Source organism: Aphelocoma coerulescens, chromosome 4A (genome assembly GCF_041296385.1).
Source record: "Aphelocoma coerulescens isolate FSJ_1873_10779 chromosome 4A, UR_Acoe_1.0, whole genome shotgun sequence".
Classification (NCBI taxonomy): Eukaryota; Metazoa; Chordata; class Aves; order Passeriformes; family Corvidae; genus Aphelocoma; species Aphelocoma coerulescens.
The window spans coordinates 2,881,529-2,905,741 of NC_091018.1; the positions used below are offsets into that span (position 1 = coordinate 2,881,529).

The following is a 24,213-nucleotide window of genomic DNA, read 5'->3' on the forward strand; positions in this document are numbered from 1 at the left end:
GCAGTAACTCAAAGCCTGGAGAGGGAAAATGATTAGTTTATTTCAAATAGGTTTGTGCCAAAAAAATTGCAAATATCTCACATTTGCAGATATTGATTTCCAACCAGCCTGGTGTGTGACTGTAATTGCTTTAACAGACCATTGTCTAAAGCTTGTAAACTTGAATCAACCTACATCCCTCTTTTCCTAGAAGATCCAGAAGCCTATCGATTCCAACGTCGTCTTTAAATTGAGATAATCTTTTGGAGATTTCAAACTTAATTTGTTGATTGCCTCTAAGTGACATGGGTTCAGCACTGTCATCAGATGAGTCAAACTGTCCTTGGCAGTTGTGACTCTTTGAGTAGTGGGGTTTGCACTGACAGATTGGCTGGCAGTGCACTCATTATCCGCAGTGCTGTGTGGAACTTGGGCCACTCCACTCTGACCGAGGCAGTTTTCATCTGCTTCTGAGCAGAAGATTGCCCTGCACCCCTACTGAGTTTCAAAGTAATTTTCTCTTTTGTATTTCCTAATTGCATGCTTTTTATTTCCTATCAGTCTCCTTGTGGGGCTCCTTTGTGGTGCAGCCAGCAGTGACACCCTGGACATGATTCCCAGGGAGACTCATTGTCACTCCTAACCACTTATCCAGTGGCTGCAGAGCGCCAAGTCACGCTCCCAGCTGCTAATTATTGTTCTCCATCTCATGCTCCACAGACAAAACCAATTATCATACAAAGGAAAATAAAAGTATTGTCTGATTTGGGTTTCCAAGCCTGACACAGGCTCAGGCTGGGCTGCTGAGTGGGCCAACAACCTTGGAATTCATTCTTCCTTCTACCAGCTGAACTCTTCACAAGAGCCCTAAGCTCTGAGTGGTGCTTGCTAATTATTATTAATATTGGATTCTCATAATCTGGGCTATTACCATGGTTCACCAAGCCATGATTGTGCACTTTGTTCAACTATGTGAGCTCTGCAGGTGACACCTACAGCAAAACACTGAATTATTCAATGTCTGCGTGCATGATGGCCCCATCTGACCTTTCTCTTGTTTGTAATGTTGCTGGCTTTTTAATCTTTAAACCACTGTACATCCTGTGAATTCTCAGATTTCATCTTAACATTACACTGACAAAAAAAAGCTTCTCCTTGTAGAAGTTTTCATTTAGTTTCTACAAAATATTTTGCACTTTTTGGAGCATGACAGAAGTTGACAAAAAAGTGCCTTCATGGAAACTGAAAGAACATACTTCTTATTATCCATTTTGCTCTTTTAGAAGATCCCAAATGTCATTGGTCTTTTTAAAATATAAAATAAAATAGCAACACTGCAACTGTGCAGTTTGTCATTCCTACAGCTTTTTCAAAATACCTGTCTAATCACAATGGGTCCTCTTCATTCATGACTTCCATCACAGTCACACTTCCATGGGAACTTAGCCTGAGGAAGGAATGCAGGGTAAGCCAAGGAGATTTCTGCAATCCATTATTGGGAAAATATAAGAAAACCTAATTTTTTTTTTTTTTGTCTTCACATTTAAAGGAAGTTATGGTGCTGAGGCATTATGTTCTTAAGGAAATTCTTCTGACAAGAACAAAGCATTAAATGTCTGAGAGAGATTGAGGCAGTGTAGTTGTGCTGAGGGAGAAATTTTGCAGTTAAATTAAACTTAGAGTGCAGTTCCAGTGTTCTAAAAAGTGGTAGAAATACATCTAATTGTGCCATACTACAGTCTATAACTCAGTCCTGTTATGTCAGTGCTTACAGGTAAGAAAACTTATTCTGTATGAGCAGCATAACACACTGCATGTTTGACTGAAAATGTGCTTTATTTCTATAAACAAAAGCTTCTCCCCTAATTCACCTGTGGGTGGCCGTGTCATTCCCATTTTTTATGCATCTAATTTGAATCAATTGCAAGGTGTGTCTGCCACTGCTGAAATATGAAACCACACTGCACAGTCTTCATTTCTGGCCATGAAGAAAGCTTGCAGGGGCGATTCTGACTCCTGCTTTGGAACAGACAGCACCAGAAAAACATTTGGAATCTTCTTCATGTTGTGCATTAAGCTCTGTTCGTTGTCTAAGCAGTGGCAATAGGCAGTGGTAACAGGAAAGCAAATTTACAGAATATACAGAGTCAATGTCTTTGACTATATTGATTTATGGTTGCAAAAATGTCTTTGTCCCTTTCTTTCTCAGCCACTGGATGACATGCACATTACACTTACATGCTTAATTAAGGATGTCTCAACAACTGCTGCGGGAAAATGCGTTCACAAAATTCAGACAGCTACACAAAATGCAAGCTAAAACTGATATGGACACTGGTTTCAAAGTCAGAAAACACATGATTAATTCCTCTGCCCAGTCAAAGTTTGGTTGAATTACCCACTTGGACAGAAAAACCAGCAGTTTTCTAGTTTTAGTGAGATCATTAAAACTCCATTAGTTTACTTTCAAACTTGGTACAGAATACAATCACTTTATTTATTATTTTCCTGCCACTGGGGGATAAATTCCAAAGGATAATTTCTAGGCTACAGATATCATGACCAAGTATGCTACTCATTTCTGAATGTAGCTAAATCCCAGCGTTCTTTTGGTAAATTTGGTATTGTTGACATCATGCCAGGTTAGGTCTATGTTTTCATAACTTATATTTATTCAGCATTTTGAAACTTTTCAGATGATTTTTTGTGGAAACAAATATATACAACAGAATATATTTCCTCATATAAATGCCAATAATAGATGATGTCAGCTATCATGACTTATCTTTAAAATGCTGTTTGCACATTAACAAAGCCACAGAACTTCATGGGAATTCGGGCAAGGACCACTGGTCCAGTCCCAGCCATGTACTTTGTACCACATACCCCAAGGCAGCATCCTTAAAACTGAGGTTATCAGACAGGGAGCAGAGGTCTTATTTTGGAGTGAACAAGTGCTGGCAAAGAATTTATGAGGTGTCCTAACCCAGCAAACATTTTTGCAAGTACCAAAAGGCTTCAGCTACACTGCCACTAAGAGACAGAGAGCAGACCCTGAACAACTGCAGTGCATGTCAGCCTGATCTGCATGGGAGCCATGGAAGGGCAGAGGGGAATTTGCTCTGTGTGCAGCTGAATTGTTCTTTTCTTCACAGCTGAAACAAAAAGTGATCTAGAGATTTCTCACTTGAGTGGCTGAGATATATTTTCCTGGCTTGGCAGAAGACAAGGCCAGTCTAAGAGATGTTCCCACTTTTGTAATCACTGTGTAATGTCACTACACTGCTACTCACTTTGAATTAAAAGAACTGCTCAGCTGTGTTAATTTATGCTGGTGGATCATTTCAGGCCATCATTCCAATCATGCATTCCCCATGTTCTGATGAATGCAGTGAAAGAAACTTGCAGTAACCACTGAACAAGTAGATCAGACACAGATTTGACTTTTTCATCTGTACTTAGGAATGGCTGTGATGTCATAGCCTGTTGAATGCTATGCAAAAAAGGTGATGACTTTACACTTATTCTTTTGTAACTTAAATGTGTTTTAAGATGTGGAATAACAAAAGTCCTCACCTATGAGAGTACAAAATATATAAGACAGGAAACTCCAGCACTTTAAGACATCTGACAGAATGCCAAACCATTCTTCACTTTGCCCAAAACACGAGAGTTTGGCTCTGCCTCAGGCACCGAGCTGGGTGAAAGGCTGGGATCAGGAGGGGTAATGGAAGCAGAGTTTGTCTGTTGTCAAAATGCAATGTGTTCTGAGACATCCTGTGTTTCTGGAGTTCATGGCTGAAGGCTCACAACCAGCTTTCTGTCGTGCTTTAGCACTTGCAGAGTTTGCTCTCAGAAATTACTGTGACATCACTGAGATGTGACTTTAAAAGACCACTCTGATATTCTTGATTTTGTGTGACTATTTGTACATAAATACACAAAAAAAGGGTTTTTCCACCCCTACTTTTAATTAAGGTTTTTAATTCTGCCTATAGGTACAGTTTTCCCAGATTTTAAAACCTCAAACTGAATTGCACACATGCTACTCATGCTACCAGAACAGGAGAGGATGAACCTCCTGATATAAAAACAAAGACAAAGATAAATCTATCCAGTTGCCACAGTGTACATCTTATAAATACATGGATGGTATCTATTCATCATCTTTATTTTATAAGCAGGTAGAGAGAACCAGAACTTAGAGAGCATCACTCAGTGAGAGTGAACCCTACAGATCTATCTTAATTATGGAAATATGACAGACACTATCTGACAATAAGAGCAAGTAAGACTGGAAATGAAAGTGATGGACTTCTCTGAATAAAGAATTAGACTTTTATCTGGCATCATTCAGAGTCGAGTGGCCATGTTACTGCTTCACAGGCATTTCTATTATCTGTAAGAGTATGAAATCTTTAGAGAACAGGAAGACAAACAGATTCAGATTCTGTTCTTTTTCTGTTGCTATTTCATTCTAAATGCTAATTCAAGAAATACCAAGCCTAAAAATTTGTGGGGCAATTTTTATTTTAAATATTCAGTTGGATTTCAGTATGATTTATGATTATGAGATCTCAGAATTCTGTCCTTTTTTTTTTTTTTAATAGAATTTATCATAGATTCTTCAAAACTTAAAACTCATCCTTACTTTCCTAGTCCTATAGGTTTTTCTTTTTCCCCCTTCTGTTCACCAAAGAGGCTCTAGATGCCTCTGCCTGGTGCAGAATGTCATTATATAACAAATACCTTATGAACTTTTCTTCCCAGGGAGATAAAGCCTGTTTTGAATGTCTGTATGATAAAACATGCTACACAAGGATATCCTGACCATTTTCCAGTTACCATTTCTTCTTCCAAGTCACACCAAAACAGAGATCCTAGTGAAACCCTTCTCATGGAGCACCACTGACACTGCACAGCTGAGATGCTTCTCTTTAAGCACAGTGAATCAAGACATCCCTAATCCACTCTCAGATCCTTTCTGGTCTCTGTTCTTGGTTCCCCTCTAATTAATGGGTCCCATCTGGTGTGAAAGTTCTCCTACTACTTAACACCAACACACATGGATCCCTGTGCAGCACAAACTCTCAGCTCTCTGGAGTGGTTCATTATATTCATTTTGCTAAAAGGGCAATTGTTCTTAGACTGTGAATTGTTGAAGGATAATTAAAGAAAATTGTTTCAACTTAATAAAATCTCTTTGCTGGCCACATAAGAATACTCAGTTTTGTGAAGTGATATAGTTCCTTTAAATAATGGATGACAAGGTTAATAGCCCCTAATATGTGGAATAAGTGGTCAATAATTCACAATAGTAATCACTGATTTTTTTTTTTTTTCCAAAAGGCTTGCCATGTCCTTGTTCTGGGAATGTAGCTAATAAAGATTGAAGACTATTAAGCCCCAACTTTTGTTCTAGATGCAGTCAAATTAATACAGGTGATTTCCAAATGGTGAGTTCCTTTGTCGCCTGAAGTATGAAAATCTGTGACTGTGTTTGTCTGACTGCAGGGATTCCAAACAAACTCTCATTAGGTTCTACTCTGAATAGGTTGGTTAACTGTCTCGATAAAAAATTCTTTTTTTTCCAGCAAATTTTGGGATGAGACCCAACAAATTGTACCCCAAGTGAATGTTGTTCTACGTTTATCTACAAAATTGCAGATAAACAGATCTGCTGGTCAGTACCAGTTTCCTGCTGTATTCAACATGATCCAAGCACAGCCTCCTCACATGTTGGCCTCTAAAGTGAAAAGGGATGCAGGGCAGTGTGAAGCAACTGCTTCAGGAAGGCAACGCCGGAGTTCTCCTCAAATACAGATCAAGAATTATCATATCACAGCTGTCTCCTAATTCACTGAATCTACATCTTGATTTCCCATTTTTCCAGTATATATAATGGACACTGTCTTGAGTGAGTCCCTGCCCCTTCTGTTTGCTTGAGCAACATTTCATTTCACTTAAATTGAAGATTCCCCACAAAATATTCATTAGTTCCCACCTGCCCTTTCTCAGGATGACTGGTGAGGATGACCAGCAGACTTTAGCAACACATTAATCATGTGTCTTTACTGTTCAAAAATCTATACATTACAACATCTACTGCTGAAATGGAAGACTTCTCCTTCCCTTCCACTGCTTCACAGCAATCTCCCTTTCCTAAAAAGAGGGTTCAGATCATCATTCCTGAGCTGACAATTCCGTCCCTCTCCAATTAGCAAGGTAACTGATCCATTACATCTCACTCTGATCAAACCACTGTCCTATCAACCAGAGTGGTCCTGTTTCAACTTAGATTCATCCAGTCCTAGCTTAACCCCGTGAAAGAAACCCCAGTAAACAGATGTGAGTAGCAGTGGATTAGCAAAGAGAAGCCTTAATTTTAATGGCTCTAAACACAGGCCTTCATCAGTCATCAACACTTAAATTCTTCTAAATATTTAAATATTTTTTCTTCTGTAGACATCTGTAGACAACTAGCAAAATAAATATGTGTACACACACATCTCTCTGATTACTCAAAACCAAAGTAACTTCTGCTTCAAATCTGAGAATTAAGCCACAGTTTAATTTGACATAATGCTCAGTTTAGCTTAATGTAACACTTCATTATACAGACACATGGAATTACCTGATTTGATATAATGTCATAAAAGGTATAATTCTCAGTGTAGTCCATACCAGTTTGGCATTGGCTGAAAAGATGGATCTCTAACCTACACAGAACACTGAAAAATTAAGTAATTTGAAAATAAATCAATATGGCATTAGATAAAAGAGTGACAGTAATGGAGTTCTCTGTAACTCCAGCCGTTTCAATGACACATGCATTCCCAGCTAAACCCCTGTTTCATACTGGCTGCCTCCTTAATGATAGCCTGCAATGAAAACCAGATAAATGGAGTTTTGTAGAGCTTTGTGCATTGACCTTACTGTGCTTCCCCAGGAGTCAGTGGTTAACTCCAGCACTGCGAGCAGAGCTTGCCTGTGCAGTTTGAAAAGCCCATCTTAGGCATGAGCAAAAGTAAGAATTTCTGAAAACCAGGAATGACCTCATACTCCACCAGTGGCACTCAGCAGCTTCAACTCCTGAGCAGTGCAGTTGCCTCTGATTCCACTGTAAAACACGAGCATTCATTCACTATGATAATCAAGTTCCAGTGCTTTGAGTCAGTAGAAGTAGGTAATAGAGTGAGCTAAAAGCAGATAATGACCCTCGATCATTTTAAGGGTCATTAACTCCAGCAATTTACTAAAATACTTCACTTTTTGGTTGTTGTTCAGCACTTGAGATCATGCAAAGATCTTCAGTTGCATATAAAGCTCCAAATGAATCATATCCTGGAAAGCAATGGCAACCTTTTGCCACTGAACAGAGAAACACAGAGTGTCAAAGCACAGTGAGGGACAAACGATCCTAAAATTTTAACCTATGAAATTTCACAGCTAAAATTAATGCAGCAAGATAAGATAGGAGAAAGCAGTAGCAGAATATCACACTGATTTCAAGGCACTGGAAGAAGCACACACACAAAACACAATGATCTAGAGAGGGGCACTCTGGGGAAAAGACCTATCCCTACAAGTATCCAGTAATGAAAGAAAACTGGACATAATGGAAATGAACCTCCATTAATATGATTTCCCAAAAGGTCTTTTCTTTTCTGTATTAAATTTCAACTCACACATCAAAGTGAGTGAGAACCCAACTGATTGGTTTGCTGCTAAAGAGCTGCAGATTTGCTCCTGATTGAGGAAAATTGTGTGGGACTGAATCGCATTTTTAAAGGTTAGCAAGACACCTTATGCTCTGATATTGTTTGTTCTCATTTCATAGGGCTTTTCCTCTGGAGGTTTCATCTCCTTGTAGTTTTCTTCGAGTGCAAAGCTGTGAATAAATAAAATGCAATACGATGTACAGTATTGCAAAGAGGTCTTTATAGGAAATCATTCTACCTCTTCATTATACATTTATCTTGCTCTTTTTTTCCTACAGTAAATGCAAGTTATTGCTCCAAACCAGAAGAAAGAAAATTAGATGAAGCATCAGATAATAACTGTAACTTTGGTTTTCCATTAAAATAGCTTCAAGATGTAGCCTTGAAGAAATCAGCCAAGTAAGAAATAGCAATAATAGAAATTCTTCTTTTATGGTTTACCAACATGCAGCCATCAAAAGTAATTTTTTGTCAGGTTTTCTTAATAGAAACTAGATTAAGATATAGTTTGTGTTGAGGTTGGGTTTTCTCTACTCCTTCAGTCTTGCACGTGAGTATCGGGAGTACTCAGGAAGGTTCGGGTTTGAAACCTCCCCAGTCTGAAATCGTTATCACAGGGGAAGAGCAGCTTTGCCTCACCACCCTAAAACACAAACCCTGACAAGACAGGAGCTGTACTCACACTGGAAATATAGTTCAAGTGTCTAATTAGACTTTGACATCCTTTTGGACATCGCAATAAATGTGTTAATTAACGTCACGTGGGATAGCAGTTGATGAGATTTGGGATCTCTGTCTCCAAAAGCAGTAAAGACCAACAGACTATTGGGAAAGAAAGGAAAAAAAGAAGAAAAAAAAAAAAAAAAGGAAGAATTGTATAACAGTGGAGTTCAATTTCAGTTTTCCACATTATAAGGCTCTTTTCACCCCTCACAGTGCTCCTTAAAAACTGCCCAATACACAACAAAATTTCTGGACTTCAGCAAAAGTTATGCAAAAAACCAAGTTTCTTCTGCTTCAAATATTTCTGTGACATTTTAGGAGTTTCTAGATTTAATTTGGATAAAATCCTCCCTCTCAAAGTGCCCACTTCCCACCTTCCCATCACCCTACTTCCAACTTCTGCTCCTACACTTGTGCATAAAGATGCAGCTGTGCTGCTCAGTCTTCCAAAAGTTTCAGGGAAGAGGAAATAGGCAACCAAATGGAATATTTTCCATTTATAACCCATCTCAGAATTATTATACTGACAAATTATCATTCTTAGTCTAGTTTTTCCAAAAAGCAGTACAGGTGGCATGATCCAAGAGGATCAGGAAAACTTTAAAACCATTAACTCCGTTTAGGCTTTGTAGTAGTACTTATATGGCAAAATGTCAAGACTTTTCTGAAAGATTCTCTGTTGGACTCTTCTCCCAAAATGTTTTGCTGCAAGTGATGGATCAGCAGAGCAGGGACACAGCTCAGGATGACACTGACTCTGCCCCCTCTCTCATGACATGAACTTTATCTGGTGAGGATGTGTTGCCACAGGGACTGACCCAGGTCCCACTGACAGACCCACAGTCACTGCCATGGGTGCCAGCACAGCACAAAGGGGTTGGCATTTCCTCCAAAGGTCACATGCTATCAAAGGAAACAAAATCATGCATGTTGACACCCGTGAACTTTGCAAAAAAACCAAAGTGCTTACACCACCCACTGCCTGAAGACAACATTTCTCACTTGCTCCTGAATCATGGTTTTCAGTCTGCTGGAATGAACCAGGATCCATGGCAGTTTGTCTGAGGCATGTGCCTCCTCACTAAATGCATGTTCTCCAAAACCCCTGTTCCTTTTCTCTTGGTGTTTATATTGGTTATAACTGATATGCCAAATAAACAAGCAGAATGAATGCACTTGGGTCTCTGCCAGCTTATGGCAAAGAGTAAAGCAGGTGAACCAAACTGGTGAAAATACGTATACAAAAAGGATGTAATGAGGAGAAATCACTTTAATGTAAGAAATACAATCATTATAACACAGCATATAAATGGTTTATTCTAGAGAAATAAGGGGAATATATCAGAGAATTTAATCTCTCCCTTCACAATAAAATTTGCTAATATTTCAAACAACTTTGAACAACATACAGTGGAATAAGCACCCTAACATTAGAGTCACTGGAGGTGAAAATATCTGAGTACAATACTTCTACTTAGTTTAAAAACTCCTCTCTGTGTTATCTGTCTTTTAATTGCCTCAACTCTTTCTAACTGGGAGCAATCTGCCTATAGGACTAAAGGTCATGGCTTCAAAACGTTCTCAGCTCTGTGAGCTCTAGTTTTTAAAATTATTTTTGTATTAGATTTCAGAAATCATCTTACTCAGCCTTAGCTATCTAAAAGCCAAGTGTTCACACAGCTACTACCTCCTACAGTACCTAGAGGAGAGAGAGTTAAGAGTGACTCATTGTAGCTTGTGTGAGCTTGAGACAGCTCCAGCAGTGATTCTCTCCGTGGGGCTCTCTTCCTTCACTCCTACAGGAGAAATGAATTTCAAGCTAAGTCTTTCATAAAAAAAAAAAAAAAAAAATATTTCTGCCACCTTTACAGTCATTCAAAACTGAAACTATGATCACTTGGAAGAAATTGCTACAAAAATGTCTGCCTTCCACACCCAGTATTACATAATCCCAAGTGAGTGCTAGGGCTGGAGGTGCTCTGCTTATTCTCTCTCCCCAAGCTTCAGCACTCTGACAGTCCATACCTCAGCCTGATACAGCACCTTCCCTGATCCCCTCTGCCAGCCATTCTGTTCTAAATTTGCAAAAGACAATAAAAATAACCCAAAGATAGTAACAAGTAAAACATCACCTCAGCACTTCTCCTACTAAAATAGGCACAAAATGCTGGTATAGGAGAGGGATTTGGTCTGACCATTGTTTTAGAGAGATCACACCAACACCTGGATATGGCTCCATAAACCCCTGGGGTACAGCCAATGCAGTTCTGTCTCTCAGTAAGAAAACCCCAATCAGCCTCAACCACACACCAAACAGCAGAGAGACGAAATTCAGTTTTCTTTTATTTTCTTTGTCACTTACATAGTAAAGAAGGGGTTTTCCATTCCCACCTATCTGTTTTTGGATATCCTCTCAAAATGTTATTACCATGTGTCGTATGGATTCACCTTTCCTTCTCGCTCTGCTGGTTACAGCTGGTGTCGTGCTGACCCACAAGGTTTTGCAGTTGCCATTTGTCTCTCTAATTCAATAATTATTGGTTGATCCAGCTGTAAAGATTGAAGCTGGATCAACCAGCCTCTCCCTTTCAAAACCAAAATTGCTATTAAGCCTTCCTCACCTTCTATCTTTTTCTTCCAATCTCAGGCCACAGTATGGCTAAAGGAAGAACAATTACCAAAAAGAAGATCCACACAAAGCTTACAACCACACAAGCTGTGGAACACAAGCAGTGTAAGCCAATCTGCCACAATCCCTGTAGGAGATTATGATACATTCCCTTGAGAATTCCCATCACATAACATTTGTTTGATCAGAAATGGAACATCCTGTTCCAGCTCCTCATTCTCCTTCCTGAATAACACTCTAAACAGAAAGCAATCAAAAAATTAACAGCAGACTAATAACCCTATCCTACCTTAAAAAAAACCAAAACCAAAAAACTCAGTCATTGACCCACCATATAAAATTAGCATATGCCAACTTTTGCTTCATTGTACCAAATCTGATCTCATCTCTCATGGAACCCAGTACTTCTGAGATGTATAAATTAAAAGTGACTAGTCAGATACTTGCTCTTCTGGAAATAATTTAAAAACAAACAAAGAAACAAAATTAGTCACACTGAAATGAGTTCAAATGCTACAGAATTCATTTGGAATAACATGTTATACAGATTTACCCACAAGGTTGTGACATCCACTGGTAAATTCTAATTTATTAATATTCTGTCTTTGAATATGAAAGAAATAAGTCTAATTTTTTTTTTTTTTTTTTTTTTTTTTTTAGCTCAGATGAGAAACAACTGAATTCAAGGCTCATATTTCAGCACAGAGTGTTCTAAACTAAATACCTCCATTAAACAAAGATCTACATTCTTGACTTGCGGTCTTTAAACCTGTCTGGTGGAAAATAAAGAGTAAGTGGCATTTTTCATCAGGATTTTATCTTGATAAAAAGTCCTTTTTGCAGATATATTTGATATTCATTATGTTTCTGTAACAGCCTCTGCATCTCCAGTGTTATCAAACCCCAGCAGAATCTTTTCATCTTAATAACACAAAAGTAGACTTTGTGTTCTCAACCCTATTCTCCTCAGATTATCAATATAAAAGGTTTGATTGACATAGGGAGAGGCAAACCAGTTCTGATTAAATCTGAGCTTTTATTTGGGCTGGTTTCACAAGAAGAAAAGGTTCTCTATGTGTTATGACACATGTCAGGCTTTGTCTGGCCATTATCTTTTTTTGGACCATTGGACTGCTGTTTCCAGGAATAGGTGCAGGTAGTCTGCAGGTGAGTTCTACCTTTGTGGCTTTGATGAATTCCTGCAGTTTCTCAGGCAGACAGGTTGTGTCTCTCACTCATTTTCAAAGGAGACAGCACTGAACGAGTTATTCAGCCCCACAAAAGTAAATTGACGTGTGTGGCATTACCTAACCAAACACATGAGATGACATCAAAACACTAAAACAGCAGGTTCCTTCTACTGTTTTTAATTTTATTTCCATGTGATGTCCACTCTAATTATATATGAGTTTTGGAAGGTAATGATTAATCAGTTCCTATAAAAATTTCCCATACAATTTTGATTTTTCTTTCGTTTTTCTGTTAAAGAAAAGGTTCTCAATAAATTTGAGAGCTCAATTATTTAACCCTGAGTTTTAGCATTTTCTTTTTCCTTCATTTTAGATACAAGGAAATAGTTTATGAATGCAGTTTTATACTACATTTAAATGGAAAATGTAACAAAATGTATTATGTGAGTATTGTGAGGAATTATACTTTTGGAGTTTTGAGGGGAAAAAAAAATCTGAAATTTTGAACAGTAATTTTGGAGTTTCAGTAAAAAGAAATAAGGAAAAATAGCATATTAAAAATAACATTAATTACATTAAGTAACAGGAAATGTCTTAAAAGCATTGAGTTATAAACAGTCATTCAACTGCAGAAGCATAAAACTGGTCAACAGGCCCACAAAAGAAAAGGCATCAATGTGAATTATATCCTGCAAATAATCATAAAAAATATTTGGTTTGCTCTGCTTTAATGTTTTCCTATTTAAATATAAATTAAACACTTCTAATATAATTTTAAAATGTAATGCTCTTGCACCCCTTTTAAAATATAACTATGCTTATTCCTAAAGGGACTTTGGATGACACAGGGAAGAGCTTTAACACAGAACACAGTAGCTTACTTTGAAGTATTCTCCACTTTGCCATGGAGAAAGAACAAACCCTTGAAACTTTTGATGTGTAAAAATGGATTGTGCATGAAGATTCTGTTTGTGGGTGTGGGACATGTACAGATTTCACTCAAGTGGTGAATGCCCTCAGAAAATAAAGCTCCAAAGGGACTTTTTTTTCATGACAAAATTTCAGATTCTCTCATCTATCTCAAGAAAAATTATGTTCTTCACGAGTAAGATTAGTGCAGTTTATTGTGTGAAATTCCACAGTTATCATATCCTCATGTGAATTTAATAAAGCTCAGCCTCAGCAGCTCTTGAACAGCAGCCAAGCATTTGATTTGTTCTATTTCATTTTATTCATTTATATGCATCTTGCTCCCATCTGGAATAATAAAAACAAACAGTTCAAGGAGTTAATGTGTTAAAAAGGGGCAATGAAATAATGGAATATCCTCTTCCAACCCCCCTCTCCTAACTCCGCTTCTTTCATATCCATTTCAGAACTCATGTTGCCATTTCCTAAATCCTCAAAGACAGCCTGTAAGAGGATTGTCAGGACAGATGTTGGAGCCCTCACACAAGTGAGCACATGCTGTCTCAGCCATGTTCAGTGTTTCAAACCCAAACTACTGTAACTAATAAATCATGCTTGGGAGCTGAAAGCAGATAATTGCACCACTGTATATCTTGTATACAGGAAGCATCACAAGGCTTTTTTGCCTCCAATTACATTTTCCTGGTTTAACTGTTCCTGACAGAATTATTCTGTCATTTCTGTCTGCTTTTGATATCCAGCATTTGAGATAAGTTTCTGAAGAGGTTTGATACCCCCATTGTGAGCAAAACAATCAAGACTGTGTCAACTTCTCAGCGCTTTCACTACCACTAGATGAAATTTGAATAAATACTCGCAACATATTTATAAAATAAAGATGAAAATGAAAGTTGACAAAAGCCCTACAAGTGAGCAGCAAACAGCGTACTTGGGGGTTCACCCCAAAAATCCATACCAATAGATATATTTTTAAAATTTACAGCTATAAGTAATTTGAATTCATTGGATATTTATACATGTGGGCAGTGGATTCATAAAAACAATTAATATTCTGATTTCCACTGAAATACCTACATACTCTTGAGGATCCTAAAATATTAGAAGTCAACTGAACAAGGGCCAGGGAAAACTGATCTGAAAGAGCCTGGGTTTGAGTGCCACGGCTGGCGTAGGTGACTTTCACAGATCCCTCAGAACCTGAACTATTTTATGATTCCATGATCTGCAATCTTTAAGAATTCTGATGTAAGAAATAGAAATAAACTGTGTGACCCACTGACACATCCTCAATGGTTATAATACATTGTCCCAGGAGGTTCATACATCTGGTAATAATTACTTTGGTTATTATCACAGTGCTGTTGTCAAATGTCAAATTGACACATCACCAAGTGCAGGATCTTACAAATGTCTGGATCCTTATGCAGAAACCCCCACCCACCCACAGTTTCAATATAATAATGTAAAAATAGGAAAACATCACAATAGGAAAATCCTAAGCCATCCATTAAAGACAAGAAAACAGAGTGTTAGACCACACGTGTATTATTTTCCAACATGGAAGAATAAAGACAACATTTGATGGACAGGCTACGAAGTAACTTGGGTTAAAAGTTGGCCAAAGTCATAATGCACAGAAGTGGTCTTACAATAAACATGGTGATGAAAGGGAAGGAATCAGGAAAGATCATTTAGCAGGGACTGATTTACAACTTTGGCCATACAAGTTTCTTAAAATGCATTTATCAAATCCTCCAGACTCTTGTTTGCAAAATCAGTAGGTTTGATGATTGCTGCATGTAAGCAAACACCGATCTGTTTATCCATGTTTTTTAAATTAGTCACAATGTCACTCTGCTAGATTAAAAATCTGCTTCAGGCCATTGAAAAATCCATTCAGCCTCGTGCTTCTAAACAGCAGGAAATGTCTTTGAACACTCTCTTATAAAGAAAACAAGAAGTTTTAGAAAACTACCTTATCTTTTTGTTTGTATCTATATCTATACCCATGCATAAGCTTCTACAATATATAAAATAAGAATTAAAAAGGTAAGCATACAGTGTGTCTAATAAGACACTTCTGAAAAGTATTAGATATCTGTATTTGGATAGAGTATGACTGCTATTCGAAGGAGGAAAAACCAAGATTTTCTTGCAGGATTTTTGGTAAATCCATTGTTCTCACTCAGGTCTAGCAAATATAACAGACCAAGGTGACTCAGCACGGACTGTGAGCAGTGAATACAACAATGCTGATCACTGCTGCTAATAACAATATCTCCTACACCTTCACAAGTGGCAGCAGCTCTTAGCTGCAGCTCTCACTGAGTTCTGGGTTTAACACGAGTTGGGAGAAACACTTCTCGTATAAATTGCAGTTGTTTGGGCTTCTAACTTTGAAATCAATAGCAATCAAAATCTCAGCAGGCTGGAGAAGTTGTTGTTTCCCTTCTGCTAAGCTTGAGAACATAATCCAATGTTTTCCTCCCCTCTTGAAGTTTTGTTTACAAATAGACTTATTTAAACAGAAAAGCCCTTTTCCACCTTCAGTTTGATTCCTTGGTGTGTTGGCTACAGACAGTTTCATGTCAAACACCTCCAGAAGCACAGACTTTGGAGAACAGAAGACAGAAGGTAGAAAATACTTAGGCTTTCATAAAGTATTGTTCAAAATATCTGTACCTTTGTGTTTAGGTAGTTACAATAACTGGGTACTGCCAAGCAGAAGCACTTGACTTAAATTCATTTTAATGTATTTCAAGAAATAAAATGCAAAAAAGGTAGAAGGCAGTTTATTGTTATACAAAAACTGTAATTTTACCTCAGCTTAAGTTAAAAAATTAAAAAAAAAAAAATCAACGTTTTTGTACCATCTTTAGGAATTGAAACAGTTTCTTCCAGTTAAATAGCAAAGAAAACTGTACCATATATTTTTCCAAGTCTGAGTTACTTTTCTTCTTCACTTACAGCTCCAAACACATTTGTTTTCAAAAGGAGGGAAAGACAATTTCTAGCAATCTACAAAAATCAGTCAACAATACAATAAAGACACCTTACCTTTCAATCCCAATAAACCTGATCTGAGTCACTTTTCAACCCAGATATGAACACACATCCACGTGTTCACATACATTCAAAGTCAGCAGCAGAATTCTGCAGCTTTCATCCCGAATAAATCAACACTAAAACAATTAAGAACATTGTCACAATGTGTCTCAAAACTGCATCTGCAAACATCTCTGATGTGGCACTTAAGACTTTGATTCAGTTTCTCACCACAGGAATAACTACAGACTGAAAAGATCTTCCTTTTCCCTCATCCCTTTCCGTCCCACCTCTGCCTAACCCCTGCACGTGGCCATGACCTCGTCCATGCAGACACTGCCAAGTTTGGTTGTCAGACAAGCACAGAATTCTGAGTAATTTCCAATTACTCAAATACCCCAAAACATTCAAAGGAAAGGACTTTCCAAATCCCAGTCACCTGTTTGAAGTTCATTTGCTTGTCTGAAACACACGTGCCCAAGTGTCTGGGAAAGACCAGAATTTGTCCCCTGTTGGTTTCTTTTTCATAGAAGAGAGGGAGAGAAAAACCATCAGCACATGGATGGTTTAGATCCAGACCTAGGAAAAGTATTTTTGTGGGGGAAAACCTGTGATTGGAGACTTTCAGATCACAGCCCAGAAGGAAACATAGAACAGGAGCAGAGGGCACTTCATCCATCCAACAGCCACAGAACTCTTCTCTTAGGAAAGGATGGAAACAATGCTGAGAACAACAGACCAAAATTCAGCTCATAATTCTTAGCTGGAGTTCAGCAACGAGAAATCAAACCTCATACCTCTGATACCATTGTTCAGCTTTTATTGGAAAAAAGTGATTTCAGCTTGAATGAACACCTTCCTTCGAAATGAAAACATAAATGAATAAAACCTATTTAAAAGATTGCAAAAAGTCAATAGTGACCCTGAAAAATTCCAGATATCACACTTAATATCCATCTCTATGCATACAAGTAACTGAATTTGATTTACATGTGTCTATTTATGAAATAAGCAGAAGCTCACAATTTGGAGAAAATACAAAAATGTCATTTTCACTATATTTTCAGTGGCAAAATTTAAGAATATGAGTCTATTTAGTAGAAAAAAATTGCATTTCAGAATACTGAGAGACAGTATCAGAATGAGTAAAATAACCTAGTGAAAGAATCATAGCACTAAAACTCAAAACCGTACTTTTCATATTTGTATCCTAACCTCCAAGCCACCAAGAGTCATTTTCTCACATATTGAGAATCCAGTACATTCTCAGAAGGGAAGACAAATCTTCCAAAAACCAAATAATGTGGCAGATTGAAATCCTTAGAGCCTGGCTATCTTTCAGAGCAAGAGATGCTGGGATAGGCAGATATCTGCAGTTCCAGTCTGTGCAACAGTTACTGCCTATAACCTCTGCTAACTGAATGTGTGGTCAGTGGTGTGCACACCCTCGTGCCCCTTTACCTCCACACGCAAACAAAATACATACAGAGACAGATATAAACACTCACAGTGCATGGAAACATCACTAGGAACCGTGTAACTCTCGGAATTCCTGCTTAGATTTCTTTGAAAAAAGTGTAGACAAAAGAAATGTTCTGCTAAAGAGTATGAGGTTTTCAAAGAGGCACATTTCTTCTTGCAAATCTTACGTGTGGGTAAGTTATTTAAGTCCTAAACTGTGAAAAATACCAGTCTCCGTAGATGCTTGATGGTGTGCATGCATTAAGCAAACAGACCAGAGGTGTATTTAAAAACAGTGCTTCTCCAGAAGGTATACAAAGATAATTGTCAAACAAAATTTATTTTAGAAATAGATAAATAAGACATAAAAGGAACAATGCTCAGTAATTCAATATGAAAGCAAAAATATATATATTCAAATTATTTGTTAAAAAGATTTTACAAATGATACGTAAGACCAGGATACACCATAAATATATGTTTTATGGCAAAATGTGAAATCACTGGCAAAGTGTAACAAAAAAAAACCCTGCAGCATTACAGTTTATGTTAAAAATATAATTCTATTTACATCACAAACCAGCTTTGTTCCTGACAGCCCCCTACTGCCCTTCAGAAGTCCCCCACTCAATTAAACTCAGAAGGATTGAAATCCCCCAAAGTTCCTGAAGTGCCTCACTCGCTCTCAGGGGTGTTTGAGGTCGGGTGGGAGGGAGCTTTGGTAGACACAGAAATCCATAACAATTCCACGTGTTGGCAACACAGCACTGGATGCAGCCAGCTCGTCTGAGAGCCAGCCCTGGCTGCTGTGCTGGAGGGCTGGAAGCAGCCATGGGATCACTTAAATCTGGATCAGTTAAATCTAAAACTGGCAATACATAGAGAAGTTTTCTTTTTGCTCAGCCACACTGGAACTGACCCAAAGCAGGCTCGAGAGCTTTCCCTACAGACACAGCCTGCTGCTCAGGGGATGAGGCAATGAGCTCCAGGGAAAAGAGGGACTGTCTTGAGGAGTTTATACTGAGGTAACTGCAATAATTGCAGTCTGAACTGTGATTAATATGTTGATATTCCAAAGAAAATATAATGAGTTGTCAATTTCAAAAGTAACGTTTGGGCAGCTCAGGGATTTTTGCTCATAAGATACTCTGACTTCTAAGCAGTCAGAAAAAAAATATTTCTGTGGGTGAAAACATTTGAGAAACAGAGTTGGTTCTGAAACACATGTACCTAGCTTTGACTCAGGGTATTAATACTATTTAAAAAAAAATAGAAATTTTTGACTGGCATTCATCACAGGAAAGTGTAGAAATTGATATCCAGCACACACACAGATTTGGTCAACAAACATTAGGCTTTCATGAGATTTTCATGAACCCATTCAACCATCAAGAGGATATCAGCTCTGAACAAGTTTTATACCAGTCTATGAAAATACAACTTTTTAAAAAGTGATACTTGGATGTAAGAGAACAAAAACTGAAACAGAAAAAATGCATGAAACGGAGCCACTTAAGAGGTTGCTCGCTTTCCCTTTAGGGCATTTAGAAGATTATCATATTTGGCTGGGCTGACTCATGAGAGAACCAGAGGAGAGAGATTACTGATTTGGACCAACAAGCCATGTGATATACCTTTTATTTCATTGGTGTAACTTTAACAAATTTTAAAACCATCTTAGATTCTTTTATAATTACTTATTGGTAGACTAGAATGATAGGACCAGTGTAATACTAGGAAAAAGTTAGAGTTTCAGCTAAGTTAAAAGCAAAGGAACTCAAAATGAAGTCTATTTTTCTCTGAAAGCACATAACTGGCACATCTGGTACAAGAAAAGTACTTATCAAAGGTTCTCTTCATACTCAATGTAACAAAGTAGGCACTTCTAGAGGGTATGCAGTCCTAAAATCAAAATAACCTGCTTTAGTCTGTCTATGCCTTGTCACCACCAGAGAAAAAAAACTGAGAGCAACTACATGTTCACTTGAGATGACTAAATTACATTATCTCCACTCAGTATCCCTTGAGTTTAAAAAAAAAAAAGTTTCAAGGTAAGCATTGCAGTTATTTGGTGCTTCTCTGAATCAAACATTAAATTTATGTATAGGGGTTTTCCCAAAAAGGAAATCCAACCTAATTCTCATAAGGAAAGACATCCAAAGACTCAAAGTAAAAACAGAAACTCAAAGTCTGTGAAATCATCCTGTCTGCCTGACAAAGCACTCTGAACAAGGCAGAAGGGTTGACACTCTTAAACATCACTGAATCATCCTACCCCCCACCTAGGAAGCACCTCCACAAACTGCAGCAGCAACAGGCAGGACCATGTTTGGGACACTGAACAGCCCTTCTGGGATTGGGAATGAACTTTACACTGGCTGAATTGTGGCATTGAGTCAATAAATGTCACTGCATGTTTGACCACTGAAGTGTTGGGGAATTTTAGTTTGAAGCATAAATGCTGCAAGGCTGTGATAAATAGGAACAGCAAAACTGTCTCACAGGTACATGAACTTCTTCCCAAGAAAATTATTCCATCACCAGAAATGAAAATTTTTCCGTAACAGTCATAGCTATAATTATGCGATACAATATGCTAAATTACAATACGTACTTCATTATTAATAGAATTTATTTTACAGATCAAATAGCCAAATACACATTTTTTTTTGAAAGAGCCAGATAGCAAATGTGGAGCAAACTATAGGCAACAGTCATGGTAGACATTCTGCAGTCCAAGAACTGAGGCAACGTGATTATTAAGTACAAGCCTATAAATATCTTTACATCAAACATACAGTAATGTGTAAGAATTCCATGTTGTAGTCTAATTCATGAATCATTAATAACTTTTTTTTTTTTAAAAGAAAGTTCTATATACTGTATACATCCCAGTTAAAAGCAGTGTCTGTATTTCACTTTATTCTAGCAAACTAATATTACACGTCTTCATACAAGTGCAGAACAGGGTTCTTTATACTCCTTTGCTTCCTAAGAGATTTCGCATTGCATATGAAGTTCTAATATTATAGATGATACATATTAAGCATTACTACCTAAAATGTGAGGCAATATACAAGAACTTGCAATCAACCTTCAAACAAAGCTATGATTCTCAAGTTTTATTTTGTAAATGAGCAGTGCTAAATAACAAATGATAATATAAAAAACTTTAAGAAAAAAAAATCAACAAAAAACAAACAAAAAAGCCAACCAAACAAGAAAAAAAACTTTATAGAAGAATGATTGGGGGAAAAAACAAAAAAAAAAAACCAAAAAAACAACAGTAGGCCATTTCCACACCCCCCCCCCCCCCCCTTGTGCTGGCTAGCAGTGAAAAAATTATGTATACTATTTCCTATTTTATGACACTGAAAATCAAGCCACTGGATTTATGACTTTTTTTTTTTAAATAAAAATACTTCAAAAGGTTAAATGTTTGGCACCTGTTAAACAGATTATCTAGACTTCAGCAAGCAAAATGCAAATTAAAGTTTATTTTTAAAAATTATGTGAATGCTTTCCAGTTATTTAAAAGGTGACCATTTATTACAAAATGTTGTGGATAAGAAAGCATGAAGTTCTAGTTTTTCACTACTACTATTGTGCCTAGAAAATGAGAAAGCAGTGACTTGATCAATTCTATTTATGATCCATAGCAGCAATATCATCATTAAAAAGATTATGGAATAGATATAAATAACACTTAATTCTTAACATGTATAATGGTGCTATAAGTGACAACAACTCATTTGTTTTTCTTTTTAATGCAGGGAGTATAAAGAACTTTACATTCTCTTTTTAACATATGAATAAAATTTATTGCTCCCTTTTAATATATTCATAGAAACAAAATTCCTAATTGTTTCAACTAAAATAAATAAGGAAAAAATCTGGGACAAGAAGATGATTACAAGCAAAATAAATTTACCATAATCACCAACTGTGAAGAAGGATGGGTCACATTACTTTTTTTCTTAGCAAAACTACATTATAGAACACTATAGCACAACGTACTAAAATTTCTTTGTCTTTTCCTTTTAAAAAATTCTTGCCCTTGATACCTTTCAGTAGGGCAGCTTGAACAGTTCATCGTCACTTCCAAACCCCTCTGGAGATGAGGCGATAAATGTCTTCGGCAATCAGAGACAGGACAAAGGGCTTTCTCGTGCTATTTCCTTGTTCTCATATTTGCTGGCTTAACATCATTGAGTACACGTACGACTTCAGTACATAACATCAGCTGCGATGGCGTTCAGAGCTGGCAAACAGAGAAACAGCATGAGAAAAGCCCTTTCCTGCAGCATTTTCACCATAAATTGTCACGTTTGCTTCCAAACCGCTACCAAATCTCTACCACGTCAGGCACTGTGTGGTCTGGGGTGTTCTAAGTAACCAACCATTGCTGGTGTGTGTGTGTTCCCAGCACAGGCAAAGATCTCTACACACATAGCACAAATGCTGCAACAGAAGGAGCCACAGAAATAGCTTCTATGGATATTATTCTAAGTTTCTTGCTCCTTTTTTTGCTTTATCCACTCAAACCCAAAGTGCTGTTGCAAGATTAGAGCTGACAGAATGCTGCTGCACTACCTACAACAGGTTCTACAGGGTTTTTGTGGACTTCATGCAAGAGCATCATTCCTAAAAGCATAAAATAATTTTTATTTGAAGAATTATTTTACATCTTTAATCTACATTTATCATCAACGGGGTTAGTCCTAAAGATTCACAGAAATTAAGCCATTCTGATCAATTATTTCACAGAAAAGAAAGCACTATCAATACCACAGTCACCAAGACACCAGCCACTCACTGGTCAGGAAATTGCTATCAACTGCAGATTATTGAGTGCAATACCTTCTGGGAGAAAACAGGAAAATAATCAAGTGTGAAAATTAAACCACAGTTAAGTCAGACTTCATCGTTAGCAATAGTTTATAGCTAAGCAAGACATTTGAAATAACACAGTTGGGTCACAAGGAAGAAAGAGTAAATTTTTCAGTTATCCCACTGAAAAAAAATGATGTGAAATGCACTTAATGTTTGAAATATTATATTGCTTCTACCCCAAGGCAAGTGGCTGTTGAAGAGGGAGCTGTGTGTCATTCTGGCTTGCACAAAAATCACTCAGTTATTAATGCTGCAACCTCATTTACCAACTTCAGTATAAACTCAGTAAGGCCTTACTGGGGAAAAAAAATGTGTCTTTTTTGCTCGGGATTAGTTTGGGGTTTTTCTTGTCATATTCAAAACCTTTCACTATTTCCTCACACAAAACACAAATTTCTTTTTTACTCCTCCTCATGCTCTGTTTTTGCCTTCTACTATGAGGTAAAGGGGACACTTTCCAGATACCTTCCCCATGCTTTTCTAGTGAAAGGTATTAAAAGAAAACACCGAAGATTTTCTATGAGTTTTGCACAGAGGAAAAGCATTTTCTTGATCAGCTTTACTTCAGTAGTGATGCACATTTAAATAATTGCTTGCTAACTTATTACTTGCACACTTTGACTCATACTTCAGTCAGAAATATCTTCAAATTTCATTTTTTTATGAAATGTATATACATGGCATCAGATCAGAACCACAAGCAAAATTACCAGTCAGAAAATTAAGGTAAAATAATGAGAATACTTAGAGTCATAGTAATCAATTTAGAAATGGCTTTTTGGAAGGGCTTATACCAACAGCTATTTAGCTAAAATTTAGGAGAAAATGTTCTTTGAGTGCAATTTACTCTGTATCTGTCAATGCAAAACACCAGTGTTATGTATATTTTACACCTCAGAAGCATCAGCCCTGCCTACTGATGATCACAGGATTCTAAATTAAACTCACTGTTATTACACAAAACAAAAAATCCTGCAGCTAAAGATTCACAGAACAGGTGAGTTTCAGAGCTATTATTTTCAGGAACAGTGCAATATTCCTTCAATTCACATCCTGAGCACACTGTTCTCATAGTGAGTGGGAAGCTATAATGACATTTCACCACATTTTAAATCAGAAAACCAAATATCCCATAACTGTAATCAGGTCTAAGCAGGCAGTGATAGAATCACAGAACTGAGACAGTGGGGCCCCAAAATGCCATGTATTTTAAATGAGGTCTACTTCCCATTCAGATTTCTGTAAGGAGTGTAATGTTTATCTCCATCAGCTCCTAACAAACCAGTCCAGCAGAGACCCCGGTGTCCTCTGAAATGTCTATTCATAAGTGTGGGTAAATTCACAGATGACAGAATCCTGCCAACTGAACTCCACTAATGAAGACTTGCATTAGCAAACATGACAAAAATCAATCTCCATGCCTGTTCCCTCCCTCAGCAGCTTCCCAGCATGGTACAGTGAACTGGCAGTGCAGCTGGATTCACTGACAGACCAGAGTCCAGCTGGACAGATGAGGGGAAACCCCTGCAAAAAGCAGAGAATCACAGACGAGGAGCACATTGCACCTTCCAGCTCCTCCAGTGGGAGAGGTGCTGCTTCAAGGGGCACTCACAGCTCCTCAGTAGCACCAAGGCAGAAAAAA

At 37.5% G+C, this 24,213-nt stretch overlaps 1 protein-coding gene across 14 annotated transcripts in view; it reads right to left on the reverse strand.

The window, feature by feature from the left end:
* PCDH11X (protocadherin 11 X-linked) overlaps positions 1–24,213 on the reverse strand; it is a 436,859-nt gene that overhangs the window by 338,745 nt on the left and 73,901 nt on the right. The window contains exon 5 of one of the 14 annotated variants that reach the window (XM_069015042.1): positions 20,997–21,939. The exons of the other annotated variants lie outside the window; for them this stretch is intronic. Within the exon in view, the coding sequence (XP_068871143.1) occupies positions 21,934–21,939 (6 nt within the window). The 3' untranslated portion in view covers positions 20,997–21,933. Of the gene's footprint in view, positions 1–20,996; positions 21,940–24,213 lie in introns of those variants that run through there. 14 annotated transcript variants of the gene reach the window in all.